At 40.7% G+C, this 21,483-nt stretch overlaps 1 protein-coding gene and 1 long non-coding RNA gene across 2 annotated transcripts; one reads left to right on the top strand and one right to left on the bottom strand.

Moving 5' to 3' along the window:
• Nucleotides 1–1,679: 1,679 nt before the first annotated feature.
• On the bottom strand, nt 1,680–3,658 carry LOC145440302 (hepatocyte nuclear factor 3-beta-like). Its single transcript, XM_080317870.1, has one exon. The coding sequence runs from the start codon at nt 3,486–3,488 to the stop codon at nt 1,932–1,934; it is 1,557 nt and encodes a 518-aa protein (XP_080173996.1). The 5' UTR covers nt 3,489–3,658; the 3' UTR covers nt 1,680–1,931.
• Nucleotides 3,659–5,279: 1,621 nt separating this feature from the next.
• On the top strand, nt 5,280–17,209 carry LOC145440326 (uncharacterized). Its single transcript, XR_013915521.1, has 2 exons — nt 5,280–16,666; nt 16,728–17,209. It is a non-coding gene; the product is annotated as an uncharacterized LOC145440326 (long non-coding RNA).
• The last annotated feature ends 4,274 nt before the right edge of the window (nt 17,210–21,483 follow it).

Here is a 21,483-nt window from a genome sequence, read left to right on the forward strand (position 1 = left end):
CAGGGCTGGCCAACCTTTTCAGCCAACGGCCACATTCGATTGACGAACATTTGGGCGGGCTAATATCCGCGCGAATCGCGAAAATTTTTTGAAGTTCATAGGTCAATAATATTGTCACTTGATTATATTGTGGACCTGCTGTATATCGCTGGGCTAAGTTTGCGAGGACTGGGCTATTCGGCGCATGGACATATCGATATCGAAAGCTGCGACCAACATGCGTCAATCATTTCGTGCCTATAGGTTTCATAGTCGACGGTCTTACTGCCAGTGCAAACGCAAGGTCGCATATGTTGAACGACACTTTGTCTCGTAATCGTTAATATAGTTAGACTCAATCTGATACATTGGGTGTTCTTCAATTTTTACAAAAGGGCAACAATATTAAGAACAAGAAATCGAGTGACAACATATTGCGCTAAGCTTGTAGAAAATTTTTACCTTTATAAATCGATCGCAAAATTATTCTGCTTTATTGTAGTTTACGAAGACATACCAATATATGAATGGTTGATGGATCTGTCAATGAGTCGAAACTGATATTTTAGCCATCACATCTCAAGTGTTGCGGCCAGACTAATCAAATTTTTGGTTGGCCTTGCAAGTTCACAATCTGCGCAATCCATTTTTGATGATATTAGAAATTTCGGAAATTACCTCGCGGGCCACGGGTTGGCCGGCCCTGTACTAAAACTTTCACTCGTTTTTAAGCGTGTTGGTCATCACGTCATGTCAGCTTATTTTTTCATCGAATTCTGTAGCTGACTTTCTTGAAATAAACGTCCATCCTATTCATTTTCATGCAGCAGCTCATTTTGAGGTTGGTCTGGGATAGTGGTTATGTATATCACCCCAACAAACCTCTCCAAACGGCAATATGTTTTTTATCAGTAGGCTATTGGCAATTTGGCAATTAAAATGAGTTTGCGCAGTAGGATATTTCATTTCAGACGGCCATTATGTTGATGTTGTAAGAGTAATAAAGCGAAACTGTCTTGTACTATTCAATCATTTTGCAAGTTTAGAGGCTTCGCGGATCCCCGGTTGAGAACCGCTGATGCATTGGAAGTTATTGCTTCTTGTAGTTGACGTCGCGACTTGTACTTTGATTTGCGTACTAACTACTTTGACCAGCTCCGGATTCAGTTCGTGGGCTTTCTATCTAGATATGTAGAGGTGATGTGAAGGCCGTTTCATCTCACGAAAGGAACATATCTCTTTTACCGCAAACCGATTTGGCAATTACCACTAAAGAATCTGTGTCTGTCTTTAACGCCCTCAGATTCGCAAAGAGTTATCTTGGCTATGGCTACCTATGGGATTTAATGATGATATTTCATAAGCAACTATTTCATAAATCATCTCCACCCGTCCAAGTTAAGGAATACTCGATTCTGTGTCAATGACCCGAAACGCCAAACAGTCACCAATGTAGAGAATATCAGTTATCATCCCGTGAGCGATCACGAATCGGTTGAACGACAAAACGGAACATAATGGCGTCGAATTGTAATGTTCGATTCATTGTACAGAATGTATCTGAGGTAAAACGGAATTTCGGCGTTTCGTCAACCGAACAAAAACAATATTAGGCCTATAGCGCTCTGTGCTCACAGTTCTTTTCGCTGACTGTAATATGTCTTCAACCCACCTGTTTACCGCGAAACAATGAACGCAACTGATATTGTTACAGTGAATTGCAGTTTGAAAAAATGATACAAAAAGTAGTTGATTGCTTCAATCGAGACTGGAGACACAAACAAAAGTAATTGAAAAGGAAAATAAATTGAAACTTAACGATGTTACCGACAGAAAACGTCTTGTATGATCAAGCCAATGTAGCAGCCTGAAACGGCGCCGAACACCGCTTCATAATTCCAGACATGGCTTAGCTCAGTATATGAATACGTTAGGTTTAAATTAGAGTGACCTCATTGCACGGTACCGCTGGTCTCGGGTATGTGAGACGGCATTGAAGTTACAGAAACTGGGTAGTAAGACTCTGGCGGCGGTGCCATACCGGTCAACACCGTCCTGTCGCCGTTAATGTTCGATAGGTTCACAGTTTCCAATTGCTGCGTCGTCATGGTTTGTTGGTTATGTTGGGGCGCGGTAGAGACAGGCGACTGAGATGAATGCTGCTGTGCGGCGACAGTGGGCGATTGGAATCCCGAATTAGGTACCGATACATGTGGCAGGCTCTGCATGGGATAATACTGCATAGCGGCCTCCTGGTATGCGTGTAAATCCCGCCTGTGCTGATCGCCGACCAGGCTATTTATTGAGAAAGGATGCGCAAACGCTTGAGGGTCTGGTTTCACGGCGGTAGCGTTGGACATTTGCGCGTACTGCGCCCCGAATCCAGAAGGATCGCCTGCCAAAGTGAAGCTTGGCTGGTGAAGGAAGTGATGGGCGGTTGGGTACCCCGGATAGGGTTGAATCATTTGATGCGGCGGAGGAAGCATGGAAGCTACTTCGCCCTGCACACTGTTCTGCGTAACTCTTCGGTCCATCTCCATATGCTCTTGTGTGGCTACTGGTGTTGCCGCTGGCGGGTTATGTTCCTTATTTTCGTCAGCCTGCGCGACAGGAAGATTCGAATCTGATGTCGGCGGGTGTAGTGTCTCGAAAGAGGGTTTCGTATCCACGCCGTCCACGCCATTTACCAATGTCATTTGCTCAGCTTGATGGTCGGCTAAAATTTCTCGCTTCGAAACATCCATCATTGGTACCTGGCCGTCTTGTTCATCGTCGTCCGGTCCGTCGCCTTGTTTCCGTTGCGCCGCCTTCATGGCTGCTCTCTTCTCGCATTTAAATCGTTTCTGTCTGCGTAAGTAGCATCCGTTTTCGAACATGTTCCCGGCGTCGGGATGAAGTGACCAGTAAGAGCCTTTTCCTGGTTTGTCTGGCGAACGGGGCACTTTTACGAAGCAGTCGTTGAATGAAAGGCTGTGCCTTATTGAATTTTGCCACCGCTGTTGGTTCTGTCGGTAAAACGGAAACAACTCCATAATCCATCCATAAATTTCGCTAAGCGTCATCATTTTGCTCTCGCTAGATTGAATCGCCATGGTGATGAGAGATATGTAACTATACGGGGGCTTTGCGTGCGTATAATTCCGACGGTATGCTTTATCCTGACGAGGCGGGCCCGGAAGAGACCCCGGGACTACTCCTAAGTTCGCGTTGAGCGCAAAATTTGGCGTCATGGACGGATATGGCGAAGTCTGTAACGGCTGAGCCTTCATACCTGTGGATATTTGCGGCATTACCGCTCCTGTATGCCCAATTCCCGGATGATTAACGTAATTCAGACTTCCTGTTGGAAATCCTTGATTTATCCCTGACTGATTACCAGTATACACTGGCAATTGCATGGCTGCACTGGCGGCTCCCGTAGCGTACGATCCTGGAATGCTTGTTGTGGCGTAAGCGCTTTGATAAGAATAGCGCGCGCCGTTCATAAGTTCATTTGGTGGATTGAGCATCTTCTCTGCTGATTCAGAAGCGAAAAATCCAGTATATTTCTCGTACACTGACCTTTCACGACTCGCGACAAAAACAATTTGGACTAAGTGCCGACGTTGACGAATCCTTTTCGATATGAGCGATGGACCAGCTCGCCGATTTATACGTTAGATCTCTCGATACGCGGTATTGCGATATTTAATGTTTAACGTCTACTCTATCCGTGCGAGAGAAAAAATATCAGGAGATACCAGGAGCACTGTACGTTGGTATTGTGTATTGGACGCCCTATTTGCTATCCGAGGGTGATCATATCCTAATTAATGTCTAAATATGAGGGACTTGTAGTCTCACAGGCGGCGCGGTAGATAATGGGTATGCCTCAACTTGCCCGATATTTTATCGACAACAAGTATTATATGAAAACTTACGTTGGAAATTTACGACCTGTTTTAAATTTCATAACGTGACGCTTGAAATGCGATACTACAAATTTCGAATATTTATCTGACGCAGCTAGTCAACTTCTGCCCATTCTCCAAGTGTAGCTCTGATGTTACGAAGAATGTCATGCCTTTCTCCACCACCGCCACGTTGATGCAACAATAGCAAAACATTCAACACTTCGCATCTGCCATTGTACGTATGGGCACGGCGATTGTAACGTATTTTGTATCACTGAAATCCATGATCTAGCGTAGTTCATAATGAACAATTGACAAATTCACGCCCGCACGCTGTTGCTTGTGAATCTTTACAACTTAACGTAAGCATGACAGAAAGTTCAAGAAGAGGTTACCGCGGCTCTGGGCGCTGAAAATCAGTCAGCGTGCGGAAAATATTTCACCCGTCATTTCATGGTGCCATTACTTCGGATGCACCATGTGCTACTGTCCGGTCGCAGGTAAGCCTTCAATTGCACTTGACTGTAACTATTGGCGAATTCTATGACACACGCCGATTTCAGTTGATGCTCTTTTGCACAATGGACACTGTGTAGTGCTTATTGAACAAGGTATATGATAAATTAGAATGAATGAATGTCGCGATATTAAAACTGACACATGAAATTATGCAACGCATGGGGAAGATGGAGCAAGGGTTTGATACTGGTAAAATAATATTCCAATATGGACTCAATCGCACCTATTCAATTATACCCACTATTTCTATTATATTAACATTTTCCGACTATATACAACCCGTATGCATTTCGATTTCACAACCATGTTGGCAAGCCTATAAAAAAGTATGTTCTATAAATTCAGGTATACAGCCTGGATATAGCGTATAACTACGCACGTCCCACTTACAGATTTGAGACAACTATTAATCAAGTGTTTTTTCTGTGATTTTCCAAATTCAAATTAATCTGATATTTTTAGGAATCGCGACTTATTCGGACAATCGACCATGGTGTGCAGTCTTGCTTGAATTAATATTGACGTTCAGAATTTGGTCACCTGCTGCAGCTAATTTGTACATGATTATGATCAGTGACTGGTGTCCATGCATATATGTAGTGTGCACATACCCCCATCATTCCACACGCAAGATCTTGTTTATTTCCATTGTAGGTTGATGGAAATGTGTCAACGAAGGGTATGTAATATGTACTCTGGAATTATGATCAGTTATTTATATAAATAATCTTATGCCGGCATTGTTACGTTTACATTGAATTGACTAGTCACAGATAGTTTTAAGTCAATATGTCACTGAAAACATTTCTAGCTTGTCTTGTATTGCGAGTAAACAGGGAGCATTGATATGGAAAATTTTTCTTGTTCAACTCAGTCAATATGTCTCCTCAAATATGTTGTTAAATATGGCATCTACAATATGGAGCCAAATATTATGTTGACTTGGCAGGATTTGTCACCTCTACAATGCATTAAAACCGAAATTAATCCAATGTAATCATACGGGTAGTAACACTTATAAGGTGTTGACCCTGACTACAGTCCGGTCTATCAAACTGTCCACAATTTTGTTAACTAAATAACGCAGTGTTATATTGATTCCATGGACAGTATTTTGTTAGTCGTGTAAACCGAGTCCGAGCATGAATAAGGAAAAGTAAGCAGTAGTATCTCTCCTAAACAACCAAAAATGTGTATTTATGTTACCTGTTTGGGTTAGCCAAATCAAACTTGGAGTATATTTGCCAGAACACCAACCAGAGATGACAAGCCACATGCGGACATAAAGTGGAATAGTGTCGTTTGCTTTTCCTATTTGACAAGCAAGCAAGATATTTATGTATAATGTTAGACGCAATTATTTACCCAAAAACATTTGCCGGACTCAATAAGTCAAAATACACACGGAAATTGTTTGCTACAACCTACAAATAGCAACGTTACAGCTGGAATGATCCCAGAACAGGCATCCCGAACCACTGGGACTGCGTGAGCAAGACTAACTGGAAGAGACTTGAGTGTGCAGTGTGAACTCATATGTGGTATGATCTGGTGAGGAAGCAATTATATAACAAGAAAATTTAGAGAGTATAAATAGGCTTATAGTATACCTGGTAGACGCAGGACCACAAAATATGTTTTACACTGTTTTAAAGGCAGGTGTGTTAGAATAAAATAGTCCGTATGTCTTGTTAGTAGCCTATGTCCATTGTCCATATAGTGTCAAAAAGGTTGTTGAATTGTGCAACATGGGAATAACCTTATGTCTGAATCGGTATTAGGAATCAACCGCTTTATTACAGATGGGCAGGGCGAATATATTATCAAATCGAATATATCTCATGTCGTGGGATCGCCGGTCGGATGACAAAAACGATGCCTTTCGTAATTTATCGTTGGCCAGATGAAGCGACCTTCAAACGAACGCATTCAATGATTAATCTACCAGCAAATATTTGCACGACCTACGCGCGCGTTCCGGCGCAAATAAACCAGTATGGGCGTACCTCTGCTCGGAATGATTGGGCTTTTAGAAAATATTAACAATCGCTTATATTCTAGCGCGTCAAGGCCCGCTCTTTAGGACATTTAGAGTGAACGGCCACTCATGTTTGCCAAGCGTTCCGACAAAAGCACCAAATGCTCTATCGGGCCCCTCAATTAAACGGGCCCCGCGTTAATCAATTACTCGCAGACAAAGGAGCTTTCTGGCAATGTGTACCACACCCGGGAAGCAAGAATTGCACAAAGGGACCATTCGAGGCTTTCACAAAGATTTTGCGTCCGACTCCGGAAAACAACGGAAATTTCTTCCATTGAAGTCCGACTTTTCTCTTTCCCATTGTAGCTTCTGATGATAGCATGAAATTCCGCTCGGAGACACACTCAAGCCTATTTAGTCATGGATTATTAAACTTCAGTCCACCCGAGACATGTTATAAGCAAAGTTCGCCCGGAGGTCACCACGAAAAATTCATATGTCGATCTTAAATATCGTAGGCACAATATGCACTACACAAAAATCCAGTCCAGTTTCTTTGTGAACGTAAAAAAGGGTTTGGAATAAATGGCATTATACGATCGAGATTTCAGTGACGGTCTTAACGTCGCAAACCAAATAGAATTTTACTGCGGCTCTCAGCAAAAGTAATAGTCCCGCCATTTTACATGAGCGTTATGTCGTTCCGTGGCATAAAATTAATGGGAACGGATGATAACAGGTAAAACTGGAGCGTTGTTGTCGGTCAATATTTGCACGATTCTGTTAATATGTGACTTTTGAGCAGGCGATTGACCCCTTCTTCGCGTCGAACATGTAGTCGGCTGTTGATGACGAACAGGTATTTCGCAGAATGCAAACGGGTGGATGTGTAATGCAAAGAGTACCCTGTCGGGAAAACGCGCTATCAAACGAACTGTGGCGTCAGTCTCACTCGTTACAAATTGACACCATATCATCCAGATACGAGATTACAAATCACTCGTGTTTGATAATCCTGAATTCCTTGCCACGGCTGGACTGTAGCTAAGTGGCCTAGCAATATAGCAGAAATAGGAACGCGTGCACATCAGGACCGTAACTGCCGCACAATTCCCCCCCCCCCCATTTTGGTAAGCGGGTGCGAGTTCAAAGAGGGCCAAATACTATTATGTAAATCAACTATAATTTTTTCTTCGCTCGATTTAATGTCACGATATTTTTTGATTTTAATATAGGCACCCACCTGCCAAAATAAATATTATTTTTAAATAAAAAAATTAAATAAAACACGGAATCTACAGATAGTAGTTAACTGCATTCCCAATTACGAGAGAAAGGAATACTTCTAGCATCGCTTGAGGTCGTTGGAGGCCGTTGGGAGGCTTCAGTCTCTGGATGTGCACTGTGCAGCCTGCCGGTGCGGGGCTGTATTGGGTACTGAATTAAGGCAAATAAATATTTTTGACCGTGTGGATTGAACAATAAACGTGGCTTATTACATACAATTACGATACATCAACTTTGAAAGTCATAAGCTATATCGGTAAAGCTGATTACGTGGGCTGAGAGAGGATATAAAATTTATTAATAATGAATACAAAATATACCAATATTATTCACAAAATGCATTCTTTTCAGGCTTCGGGAGTCTACAAAGTTAATGCGCAGTACGCTGATTGAAATTTAAGTCTTGCGGTCGACGTTGCCTGTTCGGACTCGTTTCTGGCATTCACACGTTAGGGGGGGTCAGAGAAAGAGTTTATTTGGGTAGGGTTGGGGGCTGATAACTTGCAGTTTCGGTCATGGAGCACAAACGTTAACTGCCATAAACTGGGTGAATCAAGATTCAATGCGTAGATCAGGCATTATCGCTAATGCCATGGTTCCATTGTTTGGCTTCTGGCTTCTGGCAAGGGTAAGCCTATTTGCCATATCAGTAATCAGCATAGCGCTATACATTCGGGTTATCGGCCGGCATATCTGAAAGGGCGTGTGCATCTTTATGTCCTTCATGTATAGGCTTTGGGCATTTACTTACGGTCGCGGTGTAATTAGTCATATGTATATAGTTATGCCTGGTTCATTATGATATGAATAGTGCATTCATATTGTATCTGCATTAACAAATGAGATACAATAACGGGAAGGGGTAAAGGTTTAATACGCTTTTTGAACAAACCAACGTTTCGCAGGAATTTTTCCTTGCAATTATTCTACGAATCTGCATGCATTTGTGTGCAAATGTTTTCGACCATGTACATTTACAAGACAAAGCTGCGTTCCAATCTTACTTATGTCTACGTGCAGTCTTTATTACAGGTTTGTACGTCCAACATGCAGCCAATTCAAAAAACTTGTTGACAAATTTGATATTCCACAAATGCCTCATTGACTTCAACAACTATTGAAGTAGGTCTACATTGCTTTAAGATATTCATTGACTACTGTTTTTTGATCTCTATGCTTTACGCTTAAAATTACCAATGTATACGATTAATTTCGTATGTAGGTGGATAAATACGCAATTAATGTATCGATTCAGGAATCCGGCCCGCCAATTACTTTATTTCCCCATATCCATATCAAAATATTGGAGGTTTAGTAACTGAAATAACGCTGTCGTAATTTTTGTAATTGTTGTTTCTGAATTCACATAATTTCGACTGTGGCCATTTCACAACGGGCTGGTGTAATTCATTGCACCAGCCCGCTGTGCCAGCCCGACTTATAACAAGGCTCACTGTTATTATATACTATTTGCAAGACACCGCTTACGCGGTATGGATGAAAGGTAGGGGTCTAAGTGACGCCCCAGCACTAGGTGGGGATTCTGGGTCGAACTGGAACCGCTAAACCATTAGTGTTGTACCTGCGGAACCGTACTGGATGAATCTTTTTTCACTTTTGTAGATTCACAAGTCATGATGTGTTAACTGACTTCTGAAAAACATAACTAATTATGTCACCCATGGAACTGTTCACTACCAATGGAAACGCTCATAGATATGGCTTTAATAAAAAGAAATCGCTCAGCGTCAAATGAAAAGACATATATACACTAAGAGCGATTTGATGTGATCATTCGCGCCTTATCCGTCTTTCTTGCACACACTAACCGTAAAGTAAACTCTACGCAAGTATTCTGAGAACACACGCTTCTGTCATAACGCAATTACAGTAAACGGACCTCGGATTTGAGTTCACGTGCGAAAATGGGAAGTAAATGAACAGCTTTTACCTCATTGTCTATCGAGCATAAAATGGTAAAGTGTGCGACTTTTGGGACGTTGTGATATGACGTTGTCAATTTCATTGGTCTAACACTGTCTTGGTTGCCCTACTTTCTTTAATGCGGCGATAATTGCATGGAATCCTATCGTGGCATACGCCCGAAGTGCGATTCTTTTTATATTGTCTGCTATTGCTATGATATACAATTTTGGATTTCCCACTCGATGCCTGATCAATTAGCACAACGCTTTCATGAATATAACGACAGATCTATTTTCAGGAAAAACGGAATGTAAAACCAAAATGGCTGATATCAACTTCTGCAACAAAATATCATTTGTGATCACAGAAGTTGAGTCAGCAAAGACAGCAAGCCACAATGGCATGGTATAGCTGGTCGAGGTTGGTAATCCAAAGTTGTTTGTTGTTCCGACGAAATTATTTTTCTTCGTTCATGCATACGTATATGCATGATGATGATGACGACATGTATGTGTAAGACATCTTGAGTTGTTCAAGAAATTGTCTACACAAAATGAAGTAGCATATATTATATACTACGTGTTGATATTATTGACGACTGGTACTAATAAATACGACAAGCTGAGAACTCGTGCCTTATCGAAGTAACTACATCATTACAAAGGTATCACCATTTTGTCAGTATTTTGTTGCCAGCATGACACATGAGCTGGCGCCACATACGATGTATAGTCAATTTCGTGAATTGATAGCCTTTTTCAAATGGACGCACAGTTGCTATCACGTACCGGATTAATTCATGTATGCACATTGCATGACTAACGTTATCGCAGGATAGTTTATTCGTGCTAATTATGACCCAGACTCGCATAGTGACACAAACGAAACGTTTTATCGACGGCTAACTTTCGACTCATGTCGGAAGTCGGTGATATCAACACACAATGTAAGCCAGGGCTTCTAAAACATCTTTGCTCGCGACCAATTTTATTCGTGACCTCTCACGGTTTGTATCAGGGGCGAGGAACTTCTCCAGTCGGTGGTCCGGATGTAGGAAAATTAAGTACTTGGCGGGCGGGATTGCGGAATCCATACATTATTAGCCCGTTTATCCACATATACAAGGAATAAATCGTATTTAATGAATGTATTTTAACGACAGCAATGTCCCTTCAAAGCCATTTCTCGCCTATGATAACGAAGACAATGTGGATTTGAGAATAGCATTGTCATACAGGCGCCGCCGTGTCTGCTTCTATCTGATCAATCAACACACGGTGCAATCCTTAATTAGGATTTCAAGGCGTTCGATAAGCCCGGTACCCCAAATTTACTAAGATATCAATTTATTAAGCTTGAGTAGGTGACGAGATAGCGTCGTTGTTCAACTGTAAGGCCCAATAATCTCGATATCGAATGCATGCCCGCTAGGGCTGTTCAAAAATAACTTTTTCCCCCGGATTCAAGCCATTCACTGATTAAATTGTCAGGTTACCCTAAAAAACGCTGCTCACCAAATTTGATGCAATTCTAACAAGTATACGACTCCGCAGATCCAATTAAAAATTTTAATTTATTAACAAAAATTTAGAAAAAAAAAAATCAATTTTTTCTGTCAACCCCATGAAATTGTTGAGTCGTCTTCAGAGACGATGCAAAACAAATTTGAGTTAATTCCAACTATAGTAAAAGCGGGGTTATTTGAGTTTTTCGTTGATAATCCAACGATCAAGGATAATCCGAGAATTATCAACGAAAAACTCGAATAACTACGCTTCTACTAGTTAATCCCCTCAATAAAAAAATTCGCAAGGAGCCAGGTAAGGTATTGTGCAATGTGCAGTGATGAATGAATCCAAAATACAAGATCCGGCGTGGCAGATCAGTTGATAACACAACATATTAACGGGAATATTTTATTATTTTTTTATGTTAACGAAAATAATCCTTTTTAACAAAGCAAGATCCGTTGCCATCACACAAGTGCATTGGCATATTACAATTGCGAAGTCTCCGATTTGAACATTCGAGAGTACCTTAGTTCAATGCACGGTATTTGGTGTGGAATTGGATCGTTCTCTGCGACCCATGAAATTCGTTACGCGACTCCCAGTTCCGGAAGTCTTGATGTACTCGACAAAGGGACTGAATAACGTTCCAAGTTCCATATAACAACTTTAGCATACTCGATAAGGATATGAAATCCTGATATGAAAATAGCCGACCACAATACCCAATTAACCTTGGCGATTTACTGTTGCTTCAGCATCACATCGATTGAGGTCTTCAGATGTTACTTCGGCAAAATCCATACGTCAAATAGGGGACGTGCGTCTGATGAATTACTTGTAATGTCCTTGAATACAACGTGATTGAAAGAGACATCCGGAATAAAATATGGGTTTGGGCTGATAACATCGCTCCCCAATGAGGTGGAATAATCAGATTATTTGCTCAAAGCACGAATCCCAAATAAAACAGAGAGCAATGGCCTTTGTGTAGTAGTGACATATCTACTTGAAATGTGTATACCACCACCACCACCGTGCTTCGCTTATGCGGGTACCTGACGCTGCATTGAATATTAGTAATAAAGGTCCGTGTGCACTGTCAGTTCGCAGGTGATTATGTAGTGACATTACACGCATGCGCGTGTGTCTAATTCCCTAGTACAAGCATTCAGCTTTGATAAGATTGTATGAGATATGTATACCGTCCTAGAAGTATACACAAGAAGACTCAACGCTTTTATCCAACAGGTGACTGTGTCTTATAATCAAATTAGATACGGCTACCTGTTGGTAGGCAGCTATCGAGATTGCCAGAGCACGATCTCACATATCCATCAACTTTGCCAACCGATACACTTCTTTTCAACCACATGTCCCCACATTTATCTCCTGTTACTTTCCATTCAGTTTTTACGCCTCCAATTTATAGGTTATAGGCTGATTCAAAGACTATACTACAAGACGTTTCGACTCAGTCTTATCTTTTAATTTTATCGCATTCTTGTGGTGTTTTGAAAAGATGAAATTATTATTATACTGAATAAACGAATGTTTGTACGGGAAGATAACACCTCTCCTAATCATATTGTCTTCAATGATACAGTCATGGTGTCATATAGGCTACTCGACAAATATCACACAGTGTTCCTTTGTACTAAATCAAGCCTGTCCGAAGTTCGGTCAGCGGGCCACGGCGCAACGATTTCTCGTATACGTGAAATGTGGGAGTTCGTGTGAACCCAAACTTCACTTATGCAGGGTTGTATTTAGAAGAAAAATCAATTTAAAACGAACATGTTCAAAACAGGGTCCTTGTCACAAATCTTCAATTATGGCGTCACAATGGACTGAAGTTGTAATATGGTTCCTTAAGATTATAATTGAAAATTTATGGAGTCAGCATGGCTCCTTTAACGAAATAGGTTGCCGATCTCTGTCTTAAACAGAGCAAAAATATGTGTGACCAGGACTACATCGTTATGCAGCATGCAGCAGCATTGCTTATGAACTCGCGAGCACCGCGCGTGTCGCCAGATAGTTACTGGTTATATGAGAGGAGTGTTGATCCAATCCGGTCCACTTACTCACACTATGAAATTTCTAGGTCACTAGAAATGCAGAGTTCGAGTCTCGCTAAATCTCACTCGCCGTAGAGCAGCTAAAAGAACGTGTAACGCATGCAATGAATGTCTTGGAGGACAATGTGTCGGTCCGTTACCATGCAGGACTTACGACTCTGCATACGACGCACGGAACTACTCGAAGGATGCGTTCATTGCTAAGTCTATAGCTGTACTGCTGACGATTCAATGTCAGTCACATAGGTATCTATCTGCGTATACTTACTGATCCTGAAAGCGTTTTGGTTACGTCGCCTGTGCCGCCTGTGCAGGGCCATACAAAATTTAAGCTGACGCGATCGCAAAAGTTCATCATTCACGCGTTTTATTTATTCGTCTAACCGCGCCTAAATATATGCACAGTTGTAGCTGTAGATGTATGCTAACCAAATCTTGAAAAATTGCGATCATTTTATTCGTTTACGATTGTAAACATGCGATAGCCGAAAATAAATATGTGTCCTACTAACATCAGATTTTACGAATTATCAATATTTTCAGAGCACCGTGCATTTTGAGCTAGACAAACTTGCCTTGTTTGAAAATGATAATAATATAATTCTGTTTTTAATATACAGTCTCACAGATGTATGAATGATTCGTGTGATTCTCTGATCGGACATTGAAGTTCATTTCAATCCCCATCCGCCAGGCATGGCGCTGAACTGCTGCCTATTGTTGCTTTGGAGTTTAGGGTGCTTGGTCATTCTCATTACAGTCATATGGTCGTTGGCAGGCCACTTTCACTATAGGTCAGTGGTTCTCAAAAAGGGTGATTTGGCGAGACATGGGGCTGTCCGGATAGCGAAGCACGGCAGCGCACGATAGGGTCACGAGTGTGTCAACTTTTAGGTTTTAATTTCTAGTTCCTTGCGACGTTGACTTTTGATGGACAATACTGATGCTAAAGCCATTCAATTAGAGTTGCATTTAAAACAAAAATCAAATTAAAAAAAAACATGTTTAAAACAAGGCCCTAATTTAAAACATTTTTTTTTTAAAGCCATGACGTCACGAATATTCAATTGTTACGCCATAGTGGATTAACATTGACAATTGAAAATATAGGGTAAATATGGCTCCTTTGACGAAATATCTGCACTATCAATGTTGAACCGACTATTTTGAGGGTTTTAACCATCCCATATTGATATACGTTGGCTATATCGGGTGGTAATTTTCCGTAGGCTCATACAACATGTTTTTAGGAAAGTATTGACAAAATGACGGCACAATTTTACAACTTAAAAAACACTTTAAAAAAGGTCTTTATTTAAAACACTGATTAAAACACGTTTTAAAGAAAGTGTTTTAAAACACCGTTTGATTTACATGCAACCCTACATTCAATGATTTCCTGTTTGTACAATGAACATTGAACATTCTCGGTGCTTGGTAATATTTTGTATTTTGCAACAACTACTATATATATATAGGACCTACATACGATTATTAGATTCATCGTTCGATCATTTGGTCCAACTTTAGCAACAGTCTCAAGCAGAATGCCACTAATCTGCAAACAGGTCATGTTAATTTTTTCGCAATTGATGACATATATTAGCAATAAGCACATATAAAATTTATATACCCAATTCAAATTCCCAGTGTGCCATATATCATCTTTACTCTGGTCTAGACGGCATTATATGTAGGATATATTAAACTTAGTAGATATCACACAAATCACACATTTTCATAACCATTGATGTCGATATCCTCCTATTTTGGAAGCTTAGAACGAAGCCCAAATGTAAAATCAATGCATTAATTCAGATCTTTAGCCTCACTGTATAACTTCGCGGAGTATATGAAAATTAGCAAAATTCACCAATCCTGTATTTGTACTCATGCCTTATCCAACGTCCGAATCTGTGACAACGGCGGTTCGCGGTGACATAGATAATTTGTACTTTGCCTGCGTGTCATGTGACCTCCCACCCATGTTAACCAGAGCACCTGAACACTACAGAAACGCTGTATCCGAACGAATGCGCTAAAAACCGAGCATTCATTCGGGTATATGTCCTTATTTTCAAACTTCATAATTAGTGTATCGCCAGTATAAGAGTATTTATTATACGAAAATTTTGCAGCGCCTGGTTCAAGGTTGATTTTCGCGACCGTACCCGCTATCCTAATGGTCAGCAGTATGTATGTCTTCCGTATTTGCGAAATTTCACGTTGCACGACGACTATGATGCATTTTCACCCTATACCGAAGTTGGTGTTGATAGAGGAAGATTGGAACTAAAAAGCTTACCTGCGCCTAGTTCCATCTGTTGATTCATTCATTCACAGAAATGATTGAAATGCATCCTAAAAGTACATTTTACTTAAAAATTAGGCATGCAAAATTCCCATTTCTGCATCAACTGTTATAGTGGGAGTAGTATACAAATGCAACAGCAGTTTTTATTTTTAGACGCCATTCCTTGCTCTTTCTTTTCGCTTTCTTGTCGTGTCTCTGTCTGGAATATTTTTTGTGAAGCGACGTAGGGGTGTGGGAGCTCAGATAAACTTCCGACACATATGACGACACTTTAACATAACGGAACGTGCTACTGCTGAGAATCGAACTAGAGGGTTGTTGTTGATTTTGCGTTTGATTGGAGATTACAACGCCAGGAATTTTTTTACTTCATCCAGTGTTCTTTTTCATATCTACGGACTAGCATACGTCCTCTTTTAGGAGGATTCGTCCTCCTTTTACGGGCTGTCGAAAATGTAGTTCAAGGAGGCCCAAATGTTGTCCTTTTTGGCAATTCGTCCTCCTTTATAGCTTTGACAGCCAGGTCATTGGCCAGGTACAACTAAAATATGCCATAAATGACTCGAAATCAGGAATCTGGACGTTCGAGCGGGCCTTTTGGGGGTCAGACTGAAAAAATAACCTTTTTTAAGTCAACACAAGAGTGTTTCCCGTAAAATTTTTCAAATAACCCGTTTTCTAGTGTGGTAATCTAACTTTGCGATTTGTAAAAAGTGTCTACTTTTCCGGATCCCAAAACAGGGCAATCGTATTCTAGTGTCAATCTATAGTAGGGTGTGAACATTGGTGTTATTGGTATTGGTGTTGGCGCGCAGAGCCTTCGTCGATTGCATTTCTGATATATATTTATTCATTTTCATAAAAATTATAGCCACTGGCTAATTTAGAACAAAGTTGTACAATGTTCAGTGTACGAGACCCCGATTTCATGCTAACAGTTTCACAATTCAGCCCCGTCTTCTGTATATTTATTAGTTTTTGGGATGACCCCGGCTATAAATCAACGAGAACGTATGCCGAACGGTATGACGCGGCAGCTATAACATATTCAGATGAATTCGATCCGGTACATATACCTGCATATATCGGCATAGATATCTTGCATTCGGATGGAAAAGCGAGTTTGAAATGGAGCGAGTTCGAAATAATGAGGATTCAAAAGCACATGTCTCAAAGCGGTGAGTGTTGCGAGGAAGGAGTTGATGGGATTCGTCACTAACCCAAAATATGTTTTTATAGCAACGGCAAATGGCATCAGTTTCTGCTCATAACTTGAGGTATACTAATGAGGGAAATACCTCTATAGGCGGAATCTGTAGTAGAGAAATGCTACATCTCCGGTTATGATATCAACGATGGCCGGCGAAGTGCGGTGGACTACTGTGTACTTTGGTAGCGACTTCGGGGGTAAACCGAAATAAAGCTAATGAAAATATGGTAGGACAATTATGAAACACTGTTCCAACCAAGGCGATATATCACTTCAGGTGGTGGTGGCTTTTATTTACTGCAGCAATATCCTACACCTCCTCGCTATATTAAACCCGATACAATGTTGGTGTGAAGAACCATTTGCTGCTAACTCCACAAACCCGAAGTCTCTGCAAATTGACTTGTCCCCACCATCATCGATCAATATGTGAATGAGCAGTATTTAGCTGTAGGTCTATATAACTAAATAAATAGCTTTTGTTACTAATGTTAGCACTACACAAATTTGACAAGGAATTCATATTTTCCTCGTATGCCGAGTACATATTTATTGGAATAACATGAGGATGTTTGCCTGCTTTTGCGAAACAAAACGCTGAAACTGGCAGTGTAAGTTTACCCGAAGGGAAAGTCCATCATGTACCGCAAATTTGTCTGCCTCGATTACATGTTTACTCAGCCAAATAAATTCCGGTTTCTTGCGGGAAGATTATCCATATTCTTGCGCGAATCGCTGATTACCGTTCTGATTAAGCTCAGTTTGAACGCAAATCAGAGGCAATGGCACGAAGTGTGTTATCTTGCATAAAGCAGTGGTGACTATCAATAGGCTGAGCTAAGAAAAATTTCTCCCACAAAAAGAACATTATGAGTAGAATAACAAACTGATCCCCGTATCACCGTACGCACGCCTGCATTAAGTTAAGTTGCACAATATTATTAATTCGGCTAATTACAATAGCCTCTTTTCGAGAATGCCTTCGTCGTCGGCCTAAAAATTATGTGCTGTGGTACTCATAAAAATCAGTGGTATGTTTTCGCTACTTTAAATAATGACTTCAAGCGCAACAAGGGAATCAGAGAAACTGTGTGTGTAACCTTTGTCAGTTAACGTTATTGCGATCTGATTACCTCGTGCCGCGTCGTAAGCAGCCTATATGATCCCGAATGGTGGAAGCTATTATACACTTGGGTTACCATCAGAGGTGGTCAGTAACGAAGTACTTCTACTTTTTGAAGTACTTGAAGTAGATTTTGCCTACTCAAACTACTTTTTAAGTAGTTATGATTTTAGACTACTTCTACTTCTACTTGACAGTTTTCAGTTTTCTAGGCAAAAATAAGCGTACAATGCCTACTTAATTACTTACTTCTGAACCACCACTCCTACTTCTACTTGAGTAGAAATTCCGGCGTTACTTCTACTTCTACTTGAGTAGCCACGGTGACTACTTTGACCACCTCTGGTTACCATACGTCTTCCATTAGGAGGATTTGTCCCCTTTTTTCGGGTTTTTGAACAAGTCCTCCGAGGACGCCTAAATGTCTTCCTTTTTTAGATTTTGTCCTCTTTTTTTAAAAAAATTTCAGTTCAAATTCGACCGAGATACCATAAAATTGCCCTGAATTAACGCTCAGGCGGGTATTTCGGGAGCCGAGCGAAAGTTGAAGCTTTTTTTATCAGTCAACCACCTGATAAAGTGAAGGAAAAACAGTATTTTGGTTGCTGAGCGAGAAAGTTGACCTTTTTTTGCTCAACCGACTACTAAGTGGAAAGAATTTACCATTATTTTAGGATTTTCCACCGGTATTCTGGGTTTGAAAATTTTGAAAAAGTGTCCTCCTTTCCCGATTCCAAAATATGGTAACCCTATTGTACACTGTACAAGTGTACATTGCGATAGAAAAGCCTGTATTTCGCAGATTCCCACACTATCGGACGGTGCAAATCAGATAAACAGGGCTGCTGGTACACAATTGGGCTTTCGCATCCATTCCAATGCGTACAAACATGCCAAATGAAGAAATTCTTATGGAGATCTTCATAAGAGTTCATGTAATAGACTCGTTTTCACAAATCGGAATCGGTGGAAAGCATAATTTAGCACCTGAAAGTGCCGTTTACCTAGTTTGCAGGCAACGCTAAGGTGAAAATCTGGCAAATACATCTATTTCTCACCCATGTATTTTAAAGTATGGCTACATGGCATGCTGACAATACTGCAATAACAGAGATCGCTTATTAGAAATAGCCAGTCTTGTTCATATGTTTCGTCTCTGTTGAATTACCACGATAGAACGTGACTTTTATCTCCAGTTTCGTTGTGGAGATCTGTCTGATCAATAATATTGATTCGAAACGTTTTCGTCCTACCAAATCGACACGTGTAACACATATGGCGATACCGTCTTTCGGTTATTGCTATGAAAAATACCGCCCATGTCGCAAATGAAATGAGTGCCCAATAAATTTATCCAAGACAGGACTGCATGTACTGCTGTATGGGTTTCTAGGAAATCCAATGATCATTTGAATCGTATTAAGTCGATCCCGAAAGATTGAACTGTTTCGATTTGTAGTGGATACTACACGAAATCGCACTCGCAACATATGTACAGTACAGGCATGTAACCATGAAAATATAATAGATTCCTGTTAAACCTATGCTGTTTACTGATTGATATCTAATATAACAGCGTTACTGTAAACTATACAATGATGTAGTCATATCGACGATGTTGATCACCCCGGCATTGAGCTTAGTATCTCCGTGTTTTTAATATTTTACCAACGGTGATGGCTCAATAGCGACATCCCGCAATATGACATAAATTCACCATTGCCCATCGAAGCGCGAATAAGGTTTCTCGATAAAACCGTATTGTGTGTTCTGTGTTTTATCCGTCGACGTGGCCGAGGGGTTACATAACCGGTCTGTCGATCTCCACGCTTAGGGTTCAAATACCACCGGACGCTATCCTACAAACAGCCAGCCAGCACTGGCGAGCAGATTCCATTCCAGTAGCGGCACCAAGCAAGACAAACGTGTATCCGGCAGAGGTGGTCAGAGTAGTCAAGGAATCTACTCAAGTAGAAGTAGAAGTAGCGACGAAAAAATCTACTCAAGCACGAGTAGAAGTACTTCTTCCATAAGTCACCTAAAACTGCTTGAAGTAGAAGTAGAATTGACTAACTTTAAATCTACTCAAGTAAGTACCGTAAGTAAGTAGTTTTGAAAACAGTCATAATTCGTTCGCATGGACTGTCAAAAGCTGCCAATTTAGCTACGCAGAAGGTGTTGAGAGCTTGATTCGTATTGATGCATCCCAGGAGGTATCAATTTACAACAGGATCAGAGTTCGTTCGCAGCATGGGATGCAAATTATAGTATTGATATGAAAATTCGATACTAACCCTTTTTTTTTACTAGAAGACCCCATTTTAGATAATATCATGGCATGGCGCCCTACCTCGTATTATAAGGTCCCAAGTTTAGGCGAAGAGCAATACGGAGAAGCTGTATCGGATACGGTTTCAACACTTTGCGCGATTAGTATACGTAAATAACAAATATTGTGGATGGTAAAATATATATTTAGTGCAGCTATATTTTCGGAAAATAGAAGCATTACTACACTTGCTTTTATGCTTCAACACATACTCGGAATTGAAAGTGAAATACAAATAAAACTTCTAAAAAGCGGAAAATATATTTCATGTCTTTTGTCCATAAAGCTTCAAAGGTGATCTGCTAAAACAGGTGTAACGTTCAAAAAAGCCGGATTTTCCAGATTAGCAGGACACGTCATAGTGGCTGCTAGATTATACGATATGATAGGTAATTGCTAGATTGCGAAACCGTGGTTTTAAACGTTATGGAGGGACATATTTAATGTGATGAAATATTTGATATGGGCGTCAATGCGGTGTGAGCGGAACCAGTAATCCGGTACCTAAATTATATTCACTGATACAGATATAGATATAGATTTGTCACTCCATAAATACTGTACGCGAAGCGCAACAAAATTTCTTGGCTTTAACTGACTTTTATGAATATTAAATGTTGGTATACTCTGTGAAAACGGCCCCGAAATTCCCCAGGCTATCTTTCGTATTGGAGGATTAAACGACTTCTACTGGACAAACTGAGAATAGCGAAAAGTAAGTAAGTAGATAACAAAATATTACGAAGCAGAAGTAGAAGTAGAGAAAATCAGATCTACTTGAGTAAGTACCAGAAGTAGCGGAAAACTACTTGAGTACTTCCAAAAAGTAGAATTACTTCGTTACTGACCACCTCTGGTAACCGGTTGCGAGTTGCGATACGAGGGCATCCACCGTATATACTGCAACCAACTTATAATGCGAATCATTATCACTGTAGAAGTGGGTAAGTAGCAGCGGTAGTCACCAGTCACATAGCTGCTGACGTGCGGTCAGGAGGCCAGTGAAATTCGACTTTACTACCTACACGAACAAGGACAACGCAGTGAAAAATGCAAGGTGAGTGAGGCAGGAATAAATATGCCTCACTGATTGACAGCCGACAGAAGCATGTAGTACTGAGCAAATACCTTCTCTTTATTATGTAGTTCCGTGTTTACCAAACTTTTTGAGCTACCCCCTGGACCATGAATAAAGTGCCAGCCCACGACAACCCCTCACTCCGCCTAAATCATAAAACGAAAGTCGTTCTGCATTTAATACAACTAATAATGAGACGGATGAAGCTGGTGTAATATTTTGAACATCCTCGTCATATTGGGTTTGAGTTTTGAT

This window comes from Botryllus schlosseri, chromosome 6 (genome assembly GCF_051294905.1).
Source record: "Botryllus schlosseri isolate E-star chromosome 6, Bs_hap1, whole genome shotgun sequence".
Classification (NCBI taxonomy): Eukaryota; Metazoa; Chordata; class Ascidiacea; order Stolidobranchia; family Styelidae; genus Botryllus; species Botryllus schlosseri.